Genomic DNA, 25,189 nt, shown 5'->3' on the forward strand with positions numbered 1-25,189 from the left:
ACTTCTCATCAGCAAAAATGCACTGATGTCTGCAAACACATCCCCTGTACGGGTATCATCAATTAGCCAGATAACTCCATGGACCAGAGAGTAGTTTTCTCAAAGTCTGGCCTGCCTTACCTTGACCGTGAATGATTGCCAAGCTGATACATATGAGGGTTATACTGAGCCAGAATAGTAATGGTGTCGCACTGCTGTCCAATGATTAGTCGAGCCTGTTGCTCTGTAGCATTTCTCAAATTTATTCCATTAAACTACGGAAAAAAAGCACAAACCAGGATGTCAAGTTTTCAGATGGAAACTAGCAAAATCATTCTTTCAGTCTCCTAATTAATTTAATGCCTATATGCTAACCTCTTTCCACTGGGGTAAGCAGGAGGATGGACATGCTGCTATACAATGATTCCTAGGGGTTTACTGCTTGGAAGGAATCACTGTAGTTTTACAGTATTTGGTAACCTGACCATGAGTTTAGAAATCTTTTTACTGTTGAAAGACATATGTGTTCTAAGCTATATTACGATGTCATACCACTGGTTAAATACAAATTGGATCACATCACTGATCTGAATAAATTCAGGATTTAAAGATAAATTCAGATCCACAATCCATTCAGGTCTGTTGTAATATCATCCACACACTGTGGGAAAGAAGATGCTTTAACATACACAAGCATGATCGGATCTAACATTTACAAAGCAGCTCTGTACTTCATAAAATGCTCCTCCACATGTTTGTCTAACGCTGTAGGCAAAACCATGACTGTAGCTAATCTAAAGCCTACTTGAGTATTTGTCAAACCAAGTATCTCAGGCAAGGCTACGGCACACCAACAGCAGCATGGAACTCGGTCCAAGCCAGCTGCCTGAACCACTCACCTTGTCAGGCAGAGTACGGTGCTGGGGCTATATTTGTTTTAAGCACCGTAACTAGCTAGCTTAAAATTTAATTGTATCTATGCAAGATGCAATGCAGATCTACCATCAAAAGACAGCATTTTATGACAAAGCTTGACAACGAGTCACAACAACCAGTTACTGGAATATTACAGTGGAGAGTACCCTTTGCTACAGTTCACGGCACACGAACTTTCACAAGATACTCTTTTGGGGAAGGTAGTTACAGCTGGAGTCATATGAACTGATTCATTAAGCCATAGGAATAGTAAGCAAACAATTACCTCTAGTAACTGATCACCATACTCAAGGCCAGCTTGATGGGCAATGCTCCCACCTGTTACTTTAGAGACAAATATTCCACCATTTTCTCCGCTCACAATGGAAATCCCTAGTGGCTCAGAACCCTTCTGCACTTTAACATGACGCGGCTCTTCCATGTAGGGCCTTTTAGAGGAGATAGTTAAAACTGATTTGGAAAAAATTGCACTTGAACCATCACAACGTCAAAGTTACATGCAATACTTTATGTCTGTCTGAGCTGTAGTAATAAAATCGGTTTAAACAGTTACTTTAAAAAAAAATTACTATCAGCTGTCTTAAATGCATTCCTCTAACACCATGCAACGTACAGTGGCAGAAGTAAATGTTTACCAGGTACATGACAGCTCTGAAACATTATGGTAAATATGAATTATAAATAGTATGGTGGTGAAGTTGGTAGGAAAGAAGCTTCCACATACATATTATATAAAAGTAATTAAACCGCTGTATATAATATGTCATTTACAAACCATATTCTAGAAAGGTATGTTACAAATCAAAATGCCGGGAGTCTTTATTGCTGGTGAAAATAAACATCGTAAATAATAAGGTGGTAAACCAAAGGACAGCAATGCACAATTACCAGATTCCATATTTTTATGCAGGGAAACATAAATTAGTAATGAAAATTAAGCAGTTGCAAACTCAAGCCATTAAGAAAGCGGCTTGCATGGTAGCATTACAATTACCATGCAAATTCTCCTCAGGGCAATTATCCAAACATGTAAAATAGCACAAAGTGCGCAAAACTGCTCAAGAAGGACAACCTTATAACAGGCCAACCTCAAACTCCTTAGTGATGAGAACCTAGGCCTAGGAGCCACAGGCATTCTCAGAAAAGACCTATTACGGAACAGATATCTGAAAGACGTAGAAGATTTGAGAAGAAAAGAACACTTAGAAAAAGACACACAGTAGTAAAACACTAGTAAGTATAGCAAGAGAACGGCTTACACCAAAGAACACTCTGATACCTTCCCCTCTCCTCCCGCCACAGTTCGGGTGGAACCACCTGTACCGGCCCCATCACGGTGTGTACAAACAAACAGCCTCCTAAAAAGGTTGATGTAACTACAAACATAATAATGTCTACACAGCCAAGGCAGATATAAACAGTTGAGCTCATTCTAAATGAAGTAACTTGGGTACCTGGTGTGCTATATTTTTTATTTTAGTAGCATGATACTACATTTGACAAGTGTTAATTTCCATGTTTTCTTTCTTAACACTTCATTATATCATATAGACATTCTCTAAACTGTGCCAGCTGCTGACACAATTTTAATTGTGCTGGTTTGAGCTACCCAGACTTCACTCGCTGCTACTCATGTCCGCCAGGCTGAGGAAAGGTAGTTGTGGAAAGAGCAGGATTTGAGGCTGGGGGCACAGGGAAGAGGACATCGTTTCATAAATGATGCTTATTGCCATGGTCTTTGAAGGTAACTATTTGGTAGCCGTCTGCAGCAGAGGCATAATAGTTTGCCAGCTTACTAATGCATAAAAGATAAAAACTGGTTGCTGATACGAATACACCGCTGGAACCCAGTAACCTTATACCATCACCAGCACTGTTCGAGGTAATGCCCTCGGAGCTTGTCTATCCATGTAATGAAGGTAAGATAGGTTTACTACCAGCAAACAAACTGAAGCCCAAATTTTCTGTATGAAGCACATCTTAACTAAACTGTGCTAGCTCCCACAAAATTGCAATTAATTAAGTTTTTTTCATTTTTATTTTTTTTTACTTAATATGAGCATGTAAACCATGACACTTCTTAATATCACAGAATCTATCAAGGCATACTACCTCATTAAAAACTAGAATTACATCTTTCTGAACTTTATTTATTGTGTCTTTCTGCTTTTCCATCCACCACATGCATTTTAAAATTTGGTTTGTTTGTTTTGGATTGGAATAGGACAGAATCAAACTCACAGAAATTGCACAGGATCGTATCTTAGAACTCTAATAATTACTAAATCAAAGATAACTAGCAATGCATGTAGTAGAGAAACAATAATAAAAGAATGGTAACATTAAAAAGGTGTCTTACTTGATAAGCAGTGTTATTAAAATCAATTGAAGCACACTCTTCTATAAAATTCAGACTGCCTGCCAGAATCACTAAACACTCATTAGAAAAAAGCCTTAATTGATCAGAACTTTTAATTTTCATTTCAATTCAGATCAACAGAACAAACAGAAACATTGATTTTTTTTTTTTTTTTTATCTGTATAATTTTTATCTGGGGAAAGGCCAAGAGATTTACTTGTATTTTGTGAGAAACAATTATAAGACCAAATCACCTTTTAAAATGCTGTATAGGCATCTTGAAACGTTTTTTTAAGATAGACTTAAAGTAGCTACTTTCCTAAATTAAGAAATCTTTCTGTGTGTTAATTTTTTGGTTTGCTTTTAAAATTTAAAAGAAGAACAAACCCAAAACCAACTTAAAATGATATTATTTGTAGAAAGTCAGCTCAGACTATGGTTTAAACGTGCACAGCAAGAGCAAAGGGGCTGGAACCTGACTGCACTTCGATCGCCTGATCAACATGAACAGGAATTGTTATTTCCCAGAGATAAGAGCACGTATCCCATGCTCAGCGATACAAAGTTATAGGGGTGTCAAAACCATAGCTTTTTCAGTTGCACATTACATATCTTTAGTCATGTGAAAGAGAAAAGAAATTTTGACTTTGAATTTGCAAGTGACATTAGAGGAACATTCACACGAGAACACAAATCGAGTACACATAGTACAAAAGTCACACTGAAGTAAGAATGAAAATTCACAAAAACCTCTTTACATTCCCTTCCAAAATAACACTGTCCTTTGTACACAATATCAGTTCTAAAGTTACTACAATAACTTAGTTACCAATTCTTCAAATGAGAAAAAAGTTTCATATAACATTTTATGAATAACTTTTTATTACTACCAGAAAACTTAGAATACAGAACATGCTTATTACTTTATCACATTTTTTATGGTCAGTCCTTTTACAGAAACCAAGCAATACAAAGGGGTCTTCAAGTCCACATCAATGAATCTATTCCAACACATTATAGCTCCTTTACGCTGCCAGAATGGCACTCACTGCCTTACTGTAAATAAAAACCTGCTTCAGATTTGTGTCTGAACTGTTCAGCGCTCTGAACTCATGCAAACTTTTGCACATGGTCAGTCTAGCCAGATCATGACAAAATTAAATCATATGTCCAAGACTGATACCATAAGCAACATGTCTTGAAAATTTTCTTCAGGAGACGTAGAAAATTGTTAAAACACAAAGCTCATGTTTTTAAGAATACTGTCAAATCAGGTTCAAACTCTGCAAGCAGCTACACATACACTTAACGCTATGGCTAGCAGCGGTCCAGGTACAGCCAAAGGGATCAGTCACAGTAGTGAAATTGCATCTGTACATACGGGGCACAGGTTTTGGCCCAGTTATGCTCTCAATTTTTCATGTTATCTGGCTAAATTGAATCAAGGCACAGTGGTTAGAGCACGTATTCTACAACACTAAGGCACCTGATATTTAGCTATCAGATGCTACCAGGTCTTCATTTTATTTTTCCCGAGTAGAGAACGAGCCTAGCAGAAACAAGCATCTGAGGTTGTTCAGCTGAAGGGGTGTATTCCAATTTAGAATGCTCTTACTTGGTGCGGATATTAATCTAACATGGAAGAAATAAAATCAATCCTTATGAAATTGCTTAAGTTTCTAAACTCCAGAATCTACTCTTCAGTTTTGAAGAAAAAATCCACACAAAGATCTCTTACATACTTTGCAAAGAAGATAAAAGCATCAAGTAACAGGACCCGAGACGCACCTCTGTGCCTATGTATTTGTCATTTAAATTAAATGTTCACATTCCTTCAGCCTAATAAACAAATGTACAAAGTTTCCTCAGACACATTTGTATCAAAAACAAGTAACGTGGGGACCTTACCTATCTTTTCTACGTTCTCCAATAGACACGGGGCTAATGGAAATCCTGGGTAACGTAGAAAGGGAGTTCTGAGACTGGCTGCTGGCGAAGGAAGATGTTTCCAAGTTGAGAGGTGACTGTGGAGGAGTTATCAAGCTGGGACTGCTACATTCAGAGTGTGACAAGGAGCCTATGGAAAATCAACAGCTGAGTTTCAGTGTCCTGCACCTGTCATAGTCTGGAGAGCTACACAGACATAGTGAAAGACACCAAACCCATCTGAGACAAGGAAGAGGACCGACTGTTCACTAGCACTCTATTAACCACGTACAGGGTGTAGGGAGACCAGGTAACTCATTTCAGACAGTGCAAACTTACCGTCCTTAATGACTCTATGTCAAATCTGTCTTCTGTAAGGGTGCATACAACTACTGCCATTCTCAACAAGGAGAGGATGCTACAGACAAGCTACACCATATGCATGTCTGAAAACACTTAGCAATGCAAAGTTAATGAAAAATAATAAAAAGCAGGAAAGAAGTAAAATAAAAAACAATATGTAGGTTTACTTTCAAATAAAATATTTACGTATAGCCCTTTCCTTTGGGTTGGAGACACATTATGAAACACCGTAAAACCCCAGCAAAACCCCAGCACGAATCATACCCAGAGACAGGAAAGCTCTGCAATTCAAAACATGCTTGACATGACTTCTTTCACATCTCTTCCCTAGTTGTACCATCCCTGAGTAATTTACTGAACAAGTGCCCTAACAGAAACATTCCGTATGCTTCCTTGGAAAAAATTCCAGAAAAGAAATCTCAAATTACTAACAACAGATGAAAGCCCTTTGTAAGAACTGCATTTGCCCCATTAGGAAAACCACTGCATACAACCCATTAAGGCTATAGAACACTTGAGCAATAACGGCAGTGAATTGTTGCCGTTTATTGTCATCAAACTCTGAATCTCACAGCTCTCCAGCGCTGCAGCTGATATTCGTATCATGTCTTTAAATATCCTCCACCAAGCAACTTTGAATGAAGTACTAAAATTTTACACTGCATTTCAAAACATAATTTACAATCAAGTAACAATATGCAAAATAATGTACTCAAAGAATGAAAAAAAATAATGCTGGTCACTTCACTGTTGAAACTTTGAAGACATCGTTCTAGAAGAAAACTACAACTGTAAAACACGTACAATGTTTATTCTTACTCTTTTTGTGCAGTTTTACTTAGTTTGCCACTTCCTAGAGTCAATTAACAGCAAAATCGACCTCCATTAGAAAGTTTCGTTCTTTTTTACCTTTCTGTGGCAAACTGCAAATTTTGCAACCTTAATAAAACTGTCACTTTGAGAATTTTGGAGCAACCTGATTGAACAACTGCAAAGGCTTTGGATTGCCAATACTGAAAACAGTACAACCAAAATTACTTATGAAATAATTCACCTCTGTCAGAGCCCATCATGGACCTTGGATATCTTGGTGTTAAAGGGATCTTAATTCGTTCTGTTCTGTATTGCAAGTTACTTGAAGAACCTATTTTTAAAAGAAGAAAACATAACAATGAAAAAATAAAAAGCAACTACATTGAAGAAAAGTAGTACCTTTAGACTCTACTTCTTCAACGAGCATTAAAATGGCCTCTGAATTTGTGCGCAAGCCTTGGTGATTACCTTTATATATATTGTGTGAATCATATTTCTTGATTCGTATGAACAGAGCACAATACAGCCATACAGTCTATATGCACTGGTCATTTTTGGAAAAAAAAACATTTTGGATATTTTTCAACCAAATGAAATTTAAGTTGAAGTTCGAGCAAGAATCTAACATCTCTGTTGTTTACTAAGAATCCATGGGGCTTTCCAAAAGGCAATTAAAATATTCTGATCACATTCTGCTTGGATGAATACTTAACTTTTTAACACTGGTTGCAGACTGTGCTGTGGTTACAAAGCTGCCATGTTCTATTCAGATGCAACTGCCAACCATTGATGGAACACAGGAACACAAACATGCACGAAGAAGTTACTACATAATTAGAAGTTTTAAAACTTCTAAAATGTTAAAATGTCATTGCTCCAAAGCATGCATTCGCTTTGGTATTCTTAAGATAGGCATAAAAAATCTTACATCTCACTCAAGCAAACATAAGTGTAACTTATCTTCCGATACTACGATTTACGTTAGGCCATTAGTCATCCTTGAATTTTTGTTCTGGGCGCTCTCTTCTTTTCTCTTCTTCTCTCCACCTCACTGAACCTCAAAAATACTTTGGCTGGGCCTCCCACCTTTATAAAGGTACTTCCAAACAGTAACAGGGACAGAAAGGAGAATCACTCACGCACACAGAGCATTTAAAGAAAGACTATGAAGAATGAATTAAACACAGCTACATTCAGGGAATACCTTTAGTCCTAAACCCAAAATAAAAAAATGAAGCAAAGGAACACAGGAAGCCGTTAGGCTGTGCTAGCTATGATAATCCCATAATGCATGTACTTAAGGAATTTTCCATTTATTTTTTGTCTCCAATAGATGGGAGCCCCACAGGAAATAAATCAGAAAAGCTAGTTACCAAGTCTAGCACTGGATGGTAACGAATTTGAGCCATGGGATGCTCTTGTACGTGCATTTTCAGAGTAGTCATTGGAGTGTTTATGACTTAGGTCCAAACTCAGGCGACCTTGATGCTGGGAACTACATCCAAAGAAAAGGAGAGTAGGGCAACAGTTAGAACTGGGCGTAGCACCTCAGCAAACAGCAAACTGGTCAACAAAAAATTTTGGTTATCTCTGAATAAAATGAACGCTCCTCTCCCTCCCGCTTCCCCACTGTCCCATCATTTATGAATTAAGAGAAGTCAGAAGAAAAACAGCCTAAGGCACTACAGAAAAAGGGGAAGGCTTTATCCGTTTTGGCAAGGACAAGAAAAAACACTACACAAGTTCATAAAAAAAATATTCTTTTACAATATCAGCCTGTGGAGCAGAGGGAAACCTAATCCATCACGTGCTGAAAGACATGAAAGCAACTGGCACATCATTTATGTGCAATAATGGTTTTGACAACCCTGAGTCAAAATAATACACAACAGCAGCGTGTTTCACTCTGCACTGTATAAAACATCTACTAGAAGCAATTTCACCCTAATGAAAACAGAAATTTAAGGAGATCTAAATCTCAAAACACCTGGGATGCAGATGCTGATGGCATATTTGGCTAGCAACTGATGGGCAATTGCTGGTGTGAACTCTGTGGCTCCAGGCGGTATAAATTGGGTTTCTCATGACAGCAGTTACTGCAGGGCATGGTGCCAAGCTTCTCGGTACCGTACCTGCTTAAGATGACAAAACCACATTTTATCATTAGCATATAAGCTACAGATTTCAAATATATTTAAACATTTATATAATAATTTATTATAACCTTTGCATGTATGATAAATAAGAATTATTAGCATACAGACAAATACATTATTAAGCACTGTGACACCTTTTAAGTAGTACATGCATTTTTAAAAACTGGTTTATAATTTTGTAATGAGTCAGTAATAAAGCAGATTATATTACCAGAAATGAAATCATTCACAGTATTGTCGCAGCACTCTCCAAACTAGCCAGCTGCAACAAGGTCTTTTACCACCACATACTAACATACTCTTCATGCCAGTCCCTCTGCTGCCTTCTCCTAGTCTCTCCTCACCCAGGGCATGCGTTCTCTCTTCTCTCTGCTTCTTCCTCCCCTCTCTTCCTCGGCTGCCCAACCACTTAACAGAAGCAGCCACACCCGCACTTTATCTACATCAGCCAACCCACCCCCCGCCCCGAAGCCAGCCCACAGTTGTATATTATCAATGCTAATTAACCCAGCTTCATTCCTCTACACAATATATCATTTTAATATGCACTAATAACTAAAAGATCTTCTCTGGTTTCAAGTATCAAACCTTTTCATCCAGCAACAAAAATTCTGCAATTCTCCCTGAACAGTCATCTGACAGGAATGCAAGTTTTTATCTGGTATTTGAACTGACTGCAGCTAAAATGACTCTTCTTCCTCTTCTGTTGCCTCAAAGACTCCCAGTTCTAGTGTGTCCTATGACTTGAAATTATAGTATTTTGATATTTATTTATGAAACTTGTTACTCAATCTGTTCTTTTAAGTACACTTATCCTTCAGTACTCAATCAAATTCTGTCTTGCCAATTTCCTCTTAAATGAGTTGTCAGAATACAACAGCAAAAACTTGTTCACAGTTCCAGATGAAGAATCATATTGTCTAATGCAGGTTTGACTTGACTGGGTTTATTATGCAAAGGTATCAAGATAAGATAAAGCGTTTAGTCAGAAATGATACCTTTTAAAACTTTTAATGCTATCAATAAAAGAGAGAGAAAGAGAGAGAAAAGAGTAAAAGAAATCAAAGACGAGCCAAAGCTTCTTTGATCTGAGCTACTCTTGAGCACATCTTTACATTCTGGAAACTGATTAGGACAACAGGGTTTGAAGCTGTCTCTTGTTCCAGACAGACAAAGCATTACCTCCTCCCTGGTCTCCAGTAAGAAGAAAGTCTTCCATGATTTCTAGAATGTGCAGGAGTTTGGGGCTTTCCAAAGATTTGAGGGTAACTCATAAAAATCAATACTGTCTTGATTTGAAAATCAAGTTTCCTATGCAGCTGCTGAAGGTAGCTAGGGACTGAACAATCCATCTGGCAACAAGTTGACCAAATGCTTCTTGACTAGTTCAAAGCAACTAGCATACAACACCCTAATTAGCTCCTGAAGCACTCCATTTACTCAGTGCCAATTTAAATTCTTGCTAACGTGAACTTCAATACCAACTAGTGTTTGATCAACTGAGACAACACGCTAACTCACTCCTGTTCTACCTGATTATATTGATTGTGTGAGCTGCTAGCAAGTCCCCTCTTCAGCAGTGCGGTGTCTCAAACACACTAGCATTTAACCTTTAACTTAGATGAAGATCACAACCAGTTTGGGCACTCAACTGGAGATACTCCACGTATTGGATTCCAATAGGCAGAACTTCATGTGTTGCACTTTCTGAACACCAGATCATTTTCCTTGGAGGTATTTTAGAAATGGAGAGGCTAAAGCTTGGGACACCTCCATTTACTGTCCACTTTCAAAAATATTGGAAATCTTACTTGTCTCCCTAACGGGCAGGCTACACCTTGTCTACCACTAAAGTCTTCAATACTCTGCCGCATAGAAACTGATGAAACAAATCTTTCAGCCAGGAGCTGCTCAGTTCCCTGAATGGTTCTTAAACAGGTTTCACTTCTTTACAGTCCAAAAGCTAGGCAGACCATGGTCAGATTACAACAGACCACAGAAATATGTTGTGTGAGTCATGTCTGTTCTGCGCTTTCTCACGACTAACCCCCAATATTGTCCAATACGGACAAATTCCTTGGGGAATTCCTCGAAAGTAACTAGGGGTGCTGTCACTCACCTGCTGACATGCCGCCAGCGTACAAGGCGGCAGGCACAAAGCCATCGCTGTGCCTAGCAGACCGTTTCGGGGAATAGGGTGCCCATTCCTGCAGCTCTGGGGACAGATGCTCCTCACTCGCTGGAGCATACTTCTGCACCTATAAAAACATAGAAACTTGATTACAGAAAGTTGGGGATTCAGCAGACAAAAAGTAAAATAGCTAGACTTTGTAGGCAGTAAGCAACTTTGGACTTCCTAGCATCTGTTGCAGAACGTGCTTGTTACACCTTCGTCTTTCAGTGATACTATTCACTTCTCCTCCTTCTTCCTCCATCCTGTTCTGTTAGTCCTTTTTATTTTTTTGTAATCTTTTTCGGCCAATGTTTGCAACTTAACTGATACACTTTCCTACACAATAAAACACCCAGCATTCAGTTACGTTTCTCCTCTAAAATACTGCTTTCACAGGACATTTCAACTGTTATTTCAGTCACTATTGCAAGTGTTTCCGTGTTTCCTGAAGAAGACCAGGCTAAAAAGCCAGAAAACGTTTTCCTCTGAGTCTGTATTTTCAGATACGTGTGGAGCAACCTCTCTTCAACAGAAAAAAATCAGGTTTTGGAACCACCACAACTTCTGTTTTGTGCATAACAAGCAGATGCTGGTGAGTTAAGGAACATGAGAACAGCTCAGACACCCAGCGATGCCAGAGAGCTGCCAGTTCAGGGCGCAGTATGCAGAGTGTACGCGTGTGAGACATACAACACAAAAAAAAATGAGATTGAAGAATGTCGTAAGTGAAAAATAATTACCGAAAAGGTACTTACAGTTCTTATGATAGCAGCATTTTAATTAAAGGAAGAGCTCCTGAGAGCACAAAGACTAAAACGTAGAGGTTCTTAGAACCAATACTTGATTGCTAACACGGGTGTATCAGTAATTGTACCACCTGCCACTCAGGAATTAAAGTTCTGTTAAATTTATCAACTTATCAAAGTACACAAACTCAACTGTGTGTATACACAACTAAGGAAATGGATAACGCCCAATATGGCTACAAATTAAACTACACTGCATGTTCTATATATGCATTTTTATTATTATAAATGCTGCTTCAGTCATGAAAACATGCAGACTGGACACTACTGTCACACAACCTGACGTAGTCGTAATGCACACAGACAATTCCATCAGAAAGAAATTTCTAGAGTGAATGGTGTCCACATTTTGAGGCACGATACCGTATCTGCTCTCTAGTCAACAACTTCAGAGTTACAAAGCTCTGCCTATTTTCTGGAAAGATGGGGGAGAAATTAAAGGGAGAAAAAAACCCCGAAAAGAGAATCACAGAATCTAGAAGCGAATCACAGAACCTAGTCCTAATTTAACCCTAGGAATGTAAATAAACTAATACATCAAGTAACCTTAAAACCCAAGACTTCATAATTGTATTATACAATGTTCTTCTTCATCACAAACCAACACATGATATCAGCAATATCACTTGGGCAGCATGTAAAACAATTTTAAGATGTCCTTGTCTATCCTTTCTGGTCTCCTAGACAGTGAGTGACAAAAATACCTGTCTATTCCAGATAATAAATTCCTTATGTATAAGCCCCCACCTACATGTGTCCTTGTTACGGCTGGAAACTCCTCACTCCCTACAAGAATATTACTACAGTTATAACAAGGACAGTGTATACGCTCACCACAGCACACCACAACAAAGCATGGGGACTACCGGTGCTGAGAGATCAACTTGATATTCTACATACGCAACCATCTCGCCTTCAAAGGTGTTCAGTAGCTTAACCTTGAAGTGAAGAGGATGGGATTATCCAGGTACAAACAAGTACAGGCAAAGAATACGACATTTTAAGTCACTATGCTGTGATTATATACAAGCAAAAATAATGCTTTTTGAAAATTCTGATTGTAATTGGGCAGAATAAAATATCTGTACCTACCACCTGAGCAAAGCTGAGGCAGTGAATATGAAACTGTATTATTCATTATGCCACCTTATATAATGTGGTCATCTAAACAGGTTTTTCCTAGATCGCATAATGGGGTTTTTTCTGTGTACCCTGGTAAAACATGACCCACAACCTCCACGGCAGGGTTTATTCTAAGAAATTATACTCTCATTTCGAACGGTATTATTAAACCATATTCTCATAAACAATCCATCTTGACAGTGTAAGGTGCCTCACGCTCTATGATTTCTAGATTAGATTTACAACATGATATGGAAACACAGAAAGGCTTACAAACCCCAACACTGGGAATGGCATGCCTTCTTCCGTTAATCCGTACGGTGAGCTGGGCAACCAATCTAACTTCTGTAAAAGTTAAGAGGCCCTATTCTCAGCTTCTCTAAAACTGCCTCCGCATTTTTATTGAATTTTTTTTTCAGTTGTCAAAAACATACAAGAGCGAGCCCAGATCTTCCAACAAGCAGCATTAAACCCCAAGAAGCAGCTGCTAAGCAGAACCCCAACGTTCTGTCCGGCAGCCACTGCTGCCTGTTAAACACCACAGCTCCATCGACTGGTTTTGGATTTTGCGACACTGCAAAGTGCCAGCTGCGTCCAGGGCAGCTTCTCGGGGGACCTGGATTTTTTGAATGGGCTATGGTTCTCCTGTTACAGGAACTGACCACCCAAAACCACACTGAAAATGCACATTAAGGTTTCTAGTTTTGTGCTTCAATATACCAAGCTTCTACCTGAAGCGTGGGATTGGGAATGGGCATAGGGGTCATTTTATGCCTCAGGGCAGGAGCTGATTTTGGCCTTGGTCTTTTAATCTCTGGCTCTTCAACTCTTTGAAAACCAATGTCGTCTTCACAGGATTTCCTTGAAGAGAGATGAGTGCAGTCAATTCCCTCCTCCCGATAATAATGCCCGGCATTCCTGCTGCGCCCCTTGAGAGTAGCAGAGTCCTGTTTAAGTGCCAAGGACCCCGGAGCCTGGGCAGTGGCTGGGCTGGTGGGCGGTGATCCAGTTGTTACTGTAGACTCTGATGCAGAGCTTGCCTGCTGTTTATGCTTAAATTTGATCGAGTCACTTCTCTTAGGAGGAGTTGGAGGAGTTGAAGCCACTTCAGCTTTTGACGGCTGAGGTGAATGGCCTGTCACCTGATTAGGGGAAAGATACTCCAGTTTGGGAGGAGTTGGTGGTCTTTTGAAAGTATCAGGGTCAAAGATAGATTTCCTTTGTTTTGGCTTTTTGTACACAGAGAACTTTTCTGTTTCCGTCGCTGAGATGTTAACCATGACTTTTGGCCAGGTACCACCACTATGCTTAGTTCCATGTCCTTTGTCAAACGCGGTCTCAACCACCATACAGTCAGCTCCCGCAGGTTCGAAAGGCAGCCTCCTGTTGTCCAAGTCAACAGCCCCATAGCCTTGGTCCCCGTACGTCTCTGGGCTGAAGGAGCTGAGACTGTGTTCTGAATTACTGTGGCAACTGTGCACTGTGTTCCTACGAGAGTCTACTCGCAATGTGTTATTAGGAAAAGGTTTGTGATCGCAAAACGCACCGCTGCCCTGATCACTCTGGTCCTTCTTGCCATCCAGGATGTCTGGATTGAAAATGTCAGTCTGGGTTGAGCTGTTGAGTTTCAGATTTCTTTTATTTTGGGCTTGTAGCTCTGATGCGTGAACCCTACAGTTTGATATTTTTTCTGAATCCTTCAGATTTTCAAATATATTTTGGCCACTCCAAGATGAACTCTGAGGAAAAACCTAAAACAAAAACCACATGTGATCACCTTATTATTATGGCTGATTTCTGTTTAGTATCAAGCCTATTCCAGCCTCCTTCACCTACCTATACCTGAATATATACCAAGTATAGTATACGTATATACTGAATATATACGTATAGTTACAGCCGCAAAAGTTTTAATCAAATTTTATAGATTCAAAGCACAGAACATCAGATAAAATGAAGCTACAAATTTTTTTAAATATTTTCAGAACAATTCCACAAGGGCAACTCCGCATGGTGGCAAAAGCACTGAACTGACAGGGAAGGGAGCTGCATTCTACTCATACCTCTGTGAAGTGATGCTAATAAGTCATCTTACATTGCCTACTTCCCCTCAAACATTTCATCTTTTTACTTTCTTAAAACCCCAAGCTCTCTGGAAGTGGAATTATCACTCACAAAGCCCAGGTAACAGGCCCAGCATAATGGGATTCTCAACTCAATAAGCAAAACTTAGTAATATTTTTATAGCGATAAGCCTGAAAAAGAAAGCCTTGTACTTAATCCTCATGACAGCCAGAGTTCAGTTTTCTGCACAGCTCCCTCCTGACTAAAAGCAAACCTTTCTGTGGTCAGGAGGCAGTGTCTCTTTCATGTACAAAACTGCCGCAGCTCTGAAGCAGAAACCAAGAAGAAAGAAGCAATTGTGCTACGAGTCATTTCATGTGACCAGCAAATAAATAGGCAAGAAGTAGGAGCAATAAATAAGTTTCATTTCCTACCATATGGCACAATAGCCTTACTTTGGAAATAGCTGTTGAGCGAGTGCATCATGAAATGCATCCAGATGGTCTTACTTTTAGCAGACTTTCCCACATGATATATTATTTTTTTCATATACTTTTCCCTGAATAACTAAAATAATCCTGTGTAAGTTCAACAAAATCCTGCAAATGTAGCTTCTCCTACTCACCTTCATCAGTGACAGGGTAAGGGAATCCCTACAGTTTCGTAGCAAAGCTTCACATTCAGTAAGTGACTTATTATCTAGTGTAATGCCATTGATCTACAAACAAAAAAACCACAACAGACATCCGTAAATCAAAGGTCGCAGGTAGGGTAGCATCTCTGAGACAGGGAAAACACTAGTTTTATATGTATACGTGACTGAAGACTGGTTGACCTTGTCCTGTCTTTTTCCATTCTCCACTAAAAAAAACAAGCCTCCTAACTACAATTTTGCTATTCCTCCTAGAGATACAGCGTAACACCACTTCTTTCACTACATTAGCCTCTATGCATTTGTACATCCACAGTCACCACCTTCCATTTCATTTCAGCGGAGTTCATCCATCAGACAAGTAATTTAAGGCTGCAAATGCACATGGGGAAAGTCTTCCCCCTGGAAAAGGATGGTATCTGTGATACTGTAATTTAAAAGATGAGAAACCTTTCATCTGACCAAGGGATGTCTTTTTGGAACTGATCTTTCCTAGTCAGTATAAAAAAATCACAAGTATCATTATATATAAGCTAAATGTATATAAGTCATTGTCTCTGTCAAAAAATCTCATATGAACTAGGTGTAGCAAATAACCTGCAAATTATATTAATCACTTAGCCTACAAACACATAATTCATAATAAATATTCAGTGCCTACACAAAAAGGGAATAACACAGTGAAAGCAAAAGTTCATTTGGAAAGTTTGGCACTTTAAAGAGTAGCATCAGTGATAGCACTTCAAAATTAATAAAAAAAATAAGAAAGGAGAATGTATTTTTAAAACTTACAGCAATTATTCTATCTCCCACAGTAAGGGAACCCTCTTTGGCAGCTGGGCTTCCGGGCACAACAGCAGCAACAAATACTCCATTTTCTAGACTGACCCCACTATCTAAAGTGCAAAAAAAAAAATATTAAAAAAAATAATATTCCTGCAACTCAAATACCTTGCTCAAACAGCATGTCTGACCTGCCTGCATGTAAAATAGATATTACTACCAAACCAAATGAGTTTCAGTTTTTGAAAATCCTATTAGAGAAGTAAGAACACAGTGAGGGGAAAACAAGGATTGGGGTATCCCAAAATTTAATAACATCATACAAAGCTGGGGTGACTGATGGGTTTAATAGTCTTGCTTTCACTCCCAGTAACACTACAGACAGGCAGCTAACAAACCAACCAACCCCACCCAAGAACAAAAAAGAAAACCTGTACTTAAAGAATAAAGCTATCATCAACATTCGCAGTCTTTGTTTGCTAAAAACAATTAAAGAAAATCCCCATCTAGGAGGAAGTAACAGTTTCAGTGGGATTTAAGCAGAGGCTCAGAATGTGTACCTTTATGTCAAGCCATTTTTGGCTGAACAAACTTGTACCATTTACCTATGCCCTTTATAGCCATTACCTTTATGTCCAGAAACATTGATGTGAAGAGGTGTTATCACTCGCCCACCTAAGGATTTCCTTCTTCGAACCACCATGTTAATAACACCACCTCCATTTAGAACAGCTTTTATAACTTGCTTTTTATCCTTATTAGTAAGATCCACATCATTTATCTTCAGCAACCAATCATTCACTCTGGTAGATGAACAGAAGCAAGCAGGGCAGTGTTATAAGCATACTTTGCTGGATGCAGCACACGAATAACATTAATGCAAAGGGATGCAACAGAGCTGATCTCAATACGCTAATCCTTAATTATCTGGAGTTCTCTGTTCCCGAAGAAGAATTAAATAGCAGCTACAAGAAAAGCAGAACTTCCAGTCTGCACTTCACTAGCAAATGTATATCCTCAAATCACTAATGACCGCTCTTTATTTAAAAGCAATTCTTAGGAGAGAAGAGAGTTACTAAAAACCTTCTACTGACACTAAGAACAGGAGCAGATTTCACATTATTCCTTGCTCCGCTCTCCCCTTGCCCTCTCTCAATAGCTCATCTTCACGTCTTTCCCAGCATTTAAATAAACAGATCAAAGTTTGAGGAGATAATAAATGGAGTATGTAAGACACAGAAACAAAAGAACATTTCAAATCCTGGTGAGTTTTAAGGGATGAGTCAAACAGTGTTTGATTTCCGTAACACTTTTAAGCATCAGTCTTCTCAGTGAGATTTCCAAACCAACAGTAGTAATATACACATCACCAACGATAAAAAAGAACTTTGAAAAACGGGAAAACTGAAGACAATTTACAATATTCTTATATTTAGTTTATTCTGATCATCAAAACACAATTATCTCCAGCGCCAAACCCTACCTTAACCGACCGTCAGCGATACTTCCTTTGTCCACTTTGGTAACAAAGATCCCGCAGTCTCCAGGGAGGTATGGTTCATTCACGCCTTCTGCCACATCAAACCCAAGTGCTTTCAAGTCCATATCCTCCTAATAAATATTATTAACAAGTGACTCAATTGCACTGGCAACCATTGTGCTGCTGTCTGTTAGCAAGAGGCATTACTGCATGTTTGAACTATGCGCTTGCATTTACAGGGTACTTGTTCTAGGCAAGTTTTGTATTTTGTACTTCAATAAATAAGCTCCCAACTCAACTAGTTATTGGCAACCTTGGCCCCTAGAGCAATCCTTCTCTCTTCAGACTAAGGCTGAAATAATGCAGAAGGGGAACTTCACCAAAGAGGAAGAGGAAAGCAGAAGAAAGCATGCGAGAAAGCACATTCACACACATATAACCTATTTTAAGGTATGATGCTGCATGTGTAATGAGAGAACAAGGACATGTTTCCCAAGAATGGGTGTTACTTGGGGGAAAAATAAGGTAAAGCAACAGTATTGTGCCTCAGTGATGAGAGCAGAAAGACATGCGCTTTGATATGGCTACAGACCAGAAGTACACAGGAGAGAAAGCTCTAACGTTACACAGGATTACTGCTTAAATACAGATTAAGAGGCGATGTTCTACCAACCCTGCCCCAAAATAGACCACACTCAATGTGAAAAAGTGATAAACATTTAACAAATCAGGCATTGAACCAAAAAAGGAAATTTTAATTTAGAAAAAAAATGGTTAAAGAAAACAAACTAGGACCACCCGATCACAAACTGATTTATTATTATTGCTATTTTCAGTGTTAAATAGTACACTTATACAAATTAGAGAACTCTACTTGGAATCAACTGGGCCAACCACCTCAGCATACTGAAGGGAGATGATATTTGAAATTTAAAATCTAACATGCAAAAAATTAAACTGAGCTTCTTAAATCAGAAGCGTAAGGCATGGCTCCAGACATGGTTTGATGGCTAATCCCCTTAAAATCAGAAGAGCACAATGTCTTCAGGGAGTGCAAAAGACATCTGATAAAAGCCAAAGAAAAGACACACAAAAATACGAATATTTACCAGAAATTAAATTGAGCTAAACCTGCCAAAAATATACTGAAATCCTTATGAATCTTCCAAATGTTCTACATAAGAAAAAAAGTTCATAGGGAAATCACAGGGCTGCCATAATATAAGGATCAAGTAGAGATCACAGCAACATTGCACAGCCTCAGAGCTGAAAAGCAAATATTACTCCTCTCAGTTTTGAGCTGAGTGATTATGTAGGACATTAGTTTAAGCAGACAGGTGAAGCTGAAGCAAAAATAAAAGGATTTAAATGTATTCAACTCTATAATCTCCATCCTGGAATTCAAATGCTGGTAGGTCAGCAGGGATTTTCCTATAAATTATATATATTTTCAAGGTTAGCACAATATTAGTACTACTATTTGATAGCAGCAAGTGTAATCCCTGCATTTAGAAAAGGGAGATGTATATTCAAATGACAAAATCTAATCTCAGTAATGCAAACTTCTAGAACGGTCTCTGTAGTAAAGAGCTAAAAAGCTGCACACAAATTCATTGGGCTGAAGTGCTGTTTACCACAGGTACAGCATATGCTAGACTTGCTATTTCTACAGACAATGGAAAAGTGAAATTATTAGTTCTCGGTTAAAATGAAGAAAATGGCAGTGCACAAAATCCAAAGATGAACGAGCATGGTCAGAAGAGATGAAAGAGGACGGTAAATTGTCATCCCAGAAAAGATTTACAGATGGTGGTCCTGATGGATCAGCATTAGTACTCAGTCTATATAGTCTTTTCAATCTGTAGATTTCAACATATAGTAATACTAAATAATATTTTTTAGTGTCAAAAAAGGAACATATTAGTAATCTGTTGGGATGTAGTATCAGATCACAGACAGATTGGAAAAACATAAAAAAAAAAAAAAAAGATGACCCCAAATATTGTAGTAAAATAAAAGGGATTTAATTTGACAGCTTTAAATCACAAACTTTGTCATTCAGGAATGAAAACTAAATTCTGGTATATGCAGAAGCTGTTATAAGCGAAGCACAATCTGGAAGACTACATGTGTGTTCTATATGTGGTGAAAGAAATTACTATTAGCAAACAACGTGACGTGCCAACCAAAAATTTCAAATAGAACAGCATACAAAACTTGCATACAAAGCAGTGAAATAAAAATTCTAGGCTACAACGAAGAAAAATTAAACGAAATGGAGAAAAATACTACTAGGATAATGAAAGGATGTAGAGGTTATCTGGAAAGCTAAACATAAGAACTTCATTTAATATGCCAAAACGGAAAAAGGATTTAACTTCCTCTGCAGACAAGCAAGAGAGACTAGCATCTCTTTTGATCCCAGATTTTTAAGGTGAAGGGTAATGCTGCCCTAAAATATATGCTCATCATGAATAAACACTTTTAATGCTTCAAAATTTCTAACTATCACATCTGAGCAAAATAGAAGAAATAACTTCATGTAAAAGCTGAACTATTTTATGCATAGATTATATGTGATGTTGTCTGTAAGAGTAGAGGCCTAGGCTCTCTGATGTCAGTGTTCCCATCACACCTTACATTTCGGCTGCCTTAAACTGCCATTTCTGCAATGAATCACTACCTTCAGGAACACTAAATGTTTCACTTTAAACATTATCTATAGTACATGGACCTGGCTATCCTGCAAGATCAGATGGAGGAATTATTTTTATTTCTAATTCATATGAAGAAAAATGCAAAGCTTGTGTGTAACAGCTTGGTTTTGCCAACTACTTTCTTCTAGACGTCACCGCATTTGCTCTGTGTGTGTGTGTGTGTGGCTCCTCACACAACAAAAAGAAAAAATAAAAAAGACTTATTTTTAATCGTACCTATCAGGATCAAGATGATGTAATTGACTTCAAAGCTGTCCAATATGCAAGACAATGCAGTTTGTGTTTTTGACTTACTCTGTCTTTTTCAAATTCCACCACTTCTGTTTCCCATTCCAGAGAATCTGTGTCTATGGCTGAGTCATGGGAACTATGGGCCATCAGCTGACGGAATCTGGCCTCTTTCTCCAACTGATTCTCCATCTTCTCCCTAGGCAAAGAAAATAATTACTTATGAACACAGACAACCCTTTTAAATAAACTAATACATAATGTCATCATCATGAGACAGCTTGTATTTTGTTTGCTAAACCAAAAACCCAAGCTGTGCCAAAAATTTGCTGCATGCTTCCAACTTTCCAGTATTCTTGGGCTGCTATCAAACTGACTTTCATTTTCTACGTGTTGTTCTAACAGAGTCTTACACTTTTTGCAGTATTTTTACGACTCATCTCATCAATAAGATAAAAAGGTTAAGACAGTAAGACTTAGAATCCTGCCCATCACAATAATTCCCACCAGAACTGAAAACACAGGCAGTGGTCCCACACAGTATCATGAATACCTCCTGTCACCAGCTATAACAGGGTATTTTTCACTTGCAAACACAGCTAACAAATCAACGTTTTTATCACAAACTTCCATGCAGTTTGATCATTTCTCTAACATACTTCAGTTCCTTCAGTTCACGAACAGCGTCGTTTTTCTGCTTTCTCATGTCATCCAGATTGCGAAGAGCTTCAGCTAAGTCGCTCACAGCCCGGTCTCTCTCTCTCCGTAAGTTGTCACACAAAGTCCTTCAAAAGCAAGCAAGTTTCAATGTAGTTACTTCAAATCTTATCAAAGTAACAGACTAGTTTTACCACATTGTACAGTTCATGAAAAATTTAAAAAAGCGGTTTCAAAAGATCTCTCTAAAAAAATATATCTATAAAGGAAGAAAAAAATTACATATGTTCTTAAGGGAAAGCTTGTCAAGATAGCAGAAAGTTTCTTCATCCCTTTGAAAAATCTATTCCTACTTTAAACTAGCAGAAAAAAATATTTAGTAAAGTATCTTCCCTTAGTTCCTTACTTATGTTTAATAGCAAATACATTGGCTACTTTTTGCGAAATGTCCCTGCAGGTAAAGAATTATTCGCAGGACTACAGCTCTAGCAGGATTAGGTATATTGTGCCTAAAAGAATGCATAATATGTTGTTCCTACATAGCAGCACTGTTAGGCTCTACGGTATTTATTAGAGATATATTATGGGTACGAAAGCACAGACAAAGCGAAGTAATTTGTAAGGTACCCTCAACGTTTACAAAAATCGCCGTGTGACAGCTAATACAGAAGCTGAAGAAAGCGCTAGCAAAATCCAGCAAGTCCTAGAATTGCATCAACTGCACGCAAGGCATTACAAAAAGCACTCATGTACCATCCAGCATTCGTTTACCGTATACTTTCCCTTTCCGCAACAATTTTATCCCGCTCTTGAAAGGCCCAATCTCTCCTACACTTGGCTACTTCTGCTTCCTGGACAGCTTCCTTGAGTTCTTGTGACATTGCCTCATATTGTTTCCGAAGCATTTCAATTTCTTTGTTTGCTCTTTCTATGTCTAGTGTAGCAGAATCTTGTATCTAGGCATAAAGAACAGAGAGGTAAGTATTTCAGGCACAATTAATCATATCATTATGATTAATACTCTTCAAAGGCTCTTTTTTTCTCTCTAAATGAGTTATAGTTATATTCAAAAATGAAGACAGCACTGAACCCTAAACCCCAGGTTTACCTTCTCACTTCAACATTAAAAGGGAAGGATTGCAATAAATAAGACCAAAGGGTATGGAGAGTCATGTCTGGCCTTTTGATTGTCTCTTACATTTCCAAGGAACCCTTTGTTTCTCTTCCAGCCCACTGGCAGGAAAAAGACAATCAGAAAACGCACTCAGTCGAACAAACAGACATTTATATTTGAAATGTCAATTCTCATGTGGAATCTACCAAAGGTGAGCACCTGATCAGGTCCATGGCTCAGTCACAGCAAAGTTCACCCAAACTGACTCAGCTTCCTCGAAAAAAGCACAAGTTTCCAGAATCCCACTGGTTTGGCCATAAAGAACCAAACATAATGAAAGATTTATTCCCAGTACAACTGAAAACAGTTTAATTGCTTCCCCACACACTCTTTCGGGATTGGCAAATCAGTATGGCAGGCAGAGCTAAAAATTTTTTTTGTACTGATAGAAGGTCAGTATTGAATGAAAAGAGAACACAAGTTTAATGAAAACAACCCAAAATACCTAGTTTAATATTAGATAATTTCATATCCCTTAGTTATTCCATGAGCATAAAAGCCGTGGTACTATGCATTTTCATACTATGTTATATGTAAGCGTTTACAGTTGCATGTGGGTTGATGTTTAGTGTCGCACACAAGAGCGTCAGTAATTGTGCAGAATTATAAGAACGTTACTACCCACCCAGACAGAAACTGTCAGAATAGCACGTTTATACTAAGAAAGTCCTCTGATTAGAAAATTTACAATCACTCTTCAATTAACTTCCTTTATGAAATATCAGCAACAGCTAACACCCTGAGCAGGTCAGAGGCATGAAGAGCATGTTACAGATGGCAAGCAGCCTACCTACCAGTAGGCAGTGAACTGCCTTGCCGCCTGCTAGATCATAGTATTTCATTTGCCATTTAATTTTACAAATTTAACTTAATATGTTAAAAAATTTACAAATTTAAATATGTTAAAAATTTACATATTTAACTTAATACGTTAACAAAAAAGAAACTTAATATGAAGCATGATGGTATTTCATTCAAACATGAAGTTTTGTCACTGTGTCTTGAGAAGAGCGTATGTGCACTTACAGTAGGTATTTTACAGTGACCCAGGACAAGGGGGAAGACACCCCATGTGCCCAGACCTTTCACTAAATTTCTTGAAAATTACTGACCTGTTGAAGCTAAGGGAAAAAAAAAAAAAACCAAACCCAAAAAAGGCATCTGTGAACACTTGCAATACCTGACGGGCTTGATAATATTCCCTTAGTAGATGGTCTCTCTGGATGATAGCTTCTGTTCTCTCTTTCCTGGCAACATCTCTTTCTTCCTTCACTGTCTCTATATCCTTGCAAGCTTGGTCAAGCTCCTTCTGGGCCTCAGCTTTGTCCTTCACTTCATGACAGTATTTTTCCAGCAACTCATTCCTCTCACAAATTGCTCGATCTCTTTCCACTAGAGCCGAGTTTAGCTCCTAAAACAAGATCCATTATTTGCAGTAGGTTAAGTACAGCAGGAGATAAGTTCATCTTTCCAACTGGATACACACTGACATCTTAAAAGCCTAGAGAGTTTACCACTAATGTTCTGAAAGACGGGAGCAGAACAGGGCTGTGCTCACGTTACATACAAGTACTAGCAAAGAATCTTAAATGTGGTATTAAAGATATCACACCATCACATTAGCACAGTGCTACGTCAAAAGTAAGCAAGAATCTGGGAGCACTCACAGTTTTGAGGAACCTAAATGAGGGAAGGTTATTAACCAGTCAGACTTGGGTTTTTTAGAAAAAGGCTTTAAATATGGCAAAGGGAAAGAATATATTGCAAATGTTTTTAAGCAACTGTCTCAATTTTATAAAACTGAAATTATTTAGACAACCCAGCCATATAAGTATCTTTCTCATAAGTTTTAAAGGGACATTAAAGTCATATGCTGGTAAGATTCCAGTGTGCCAACTACAAAATGTTCAAAAATAAAACTACAGTATGCCATAAAGCAGAATGACACTACATCTTATTAAATGTGGAATTCAACTGCACAGTAATACAACAGATGAAGCAAAGGTAGCTCTAATGTACAATCTGTCCATTTAAAATAGTTTAAATTAGACTTCCCATTGCAAGAATGAGGCATTGAAACAGTCGAATCTCATGCCACTAAATTTTTAGAGGGTCCAGCTCTCTAGAAGCATTTGGCCAAGGGCTACAAAGAAGTCTTTCTGCATATTGGCACTCCTAGCTGGAAACTACTGATGTTTTGACCTCAGAAAGATTATCAGAGACAGCTGACACCTCAAAAGCAAAACAAGGAAAGGCTCCAAATACTGAAGGATAAAAAGAGAGCGTGTCATAAACCGACTTTCATTCTATTTTCCTCTACAGTTTGCAAGAAATAAGATTCAGTATTTACAGCACAGATGACAATTGCATTTTGCTGTTCTACCATAATTGTTTTTGAGATACGGCATCTAATTAAGGCTAGTCAGGCTGTTAAAACAGTTCTGCGATGATATTAAGAGTTATTTTTGCTGTAGAGTTAACAGACAAGCACTAGAATTAACGACTCACTCTGTGAACTTTAAACAGACCAGTGAATGTCAATTACCAGAGCACTCAAGTTTTTTCAACAGCAATAAGAGCCTCCGTTGCTCAGTACCGCCGAAGAGAGAAATCCCTGACCCATCTGGTGGTGCAGACAAGTTTTAGTACTGGAAGCAACGTTTTGCACAGCTTAACTATAGTCTATATAAAATGTGCATTCAAGTATGTGTATAAAACTTACACAAAAATATTAAGTCTTTTCCCGCACACAGCTGAGATGAAAGTCATCAAGTATCAAGGCAGAGGGAAAGTTCTCCGCA

General features: G+C 38.3%; 1 protein-coding gene across 3 annotated transcripts in view; it reads right to left on the reverse strand.

Annotated features, from left to right (window-relative positions):
* Positions 1 to 25,189, reverse strand: part of DLG5 (discs large MAGUK scaffold protein 5) — a 107,806-nt gene that overhangs the window by 11,988 nt on the left and 70,629 nt on the right. For 2 of the 3 annotated variants that reach the window (XM_037399848.1, XM_037399850.1), the window contains exons 8-23: positions 23,569 to 23,799; positions 21,986 to 22,170; positions 21,217 to 21,342; positions 20,624 to 20,756; positions 17,616 to 17,743; positions 16,760 to 16,935; positions 16,142 to 16,245; positions 15,323 to 15,415; positions 13,365 to 14,384; positions 10,652 to 10,790; positions 8,364 to 8,511; positions 7,750 to 7,871; positions 6,618 to 6,707; positions 5,183 to 5,351; positions 1,181 to 1,343; positions 121 to 254 (exon numbers count right to left, since the gene is read on the reverse strand). In XM_037399848.1, the coding sequence (XP_037255745.1) occupies positions 121 to 254; positions 1,181 to 1,343; positions 5,183 to 5,351; positions 6,618 to 6,707; positions 7,750 to 7,871; positions 8,364 to 8,511; positions 10,652 to 10,790; positions 13,365 to 14,384; positions 15,323 to 15,415; positions 16,142 to 16,245; positions 16,760 to 16,935; positions 17,616 to 17,743; positions 20,624 to 20,756; positions 21,217 to 21,342; positions 21,986 to 22,170; positions 23,569 to 23,799 (3,161 nt within the window). The remainder of the gene's footprint in view (positions 1 to 120; positions 255 to 1,180; positions 1,344 to 5,182; positions 5,352 to 6,617; positions 6,708 to 7,749; positions 7,872 to 8,363; positions 8,512 to 10,651; positions 10,791 to 13,364; positions 14,385 to 15,322; positions 15,416 to 16,141; positions 16,246 to 16,759; positions 16,936 to 17,615; positions 17,744 to 20,623; positions 20,757 to 21,216; positions 21,343 to 21,985; positions 22,171 to 23,568; positions 23,800 to 25,189) is intronic. The other variant, XM_037399849.1, reaches the window with a different exon arrangement.

Source organism: Falco rusticolus, chromosome 9 (assembly GCF_015220075.1).
Source record: "Falco rusticolus isolate bFalRus1 chromosome 9, bFalRus1.pri, whole genome shotgun sequence".
Lineage (NCBI taxonomy): Eukaryota > Metazoa > Chordata > Aves > Falconiformes > Falconidae > Falco > Falco rusticolus.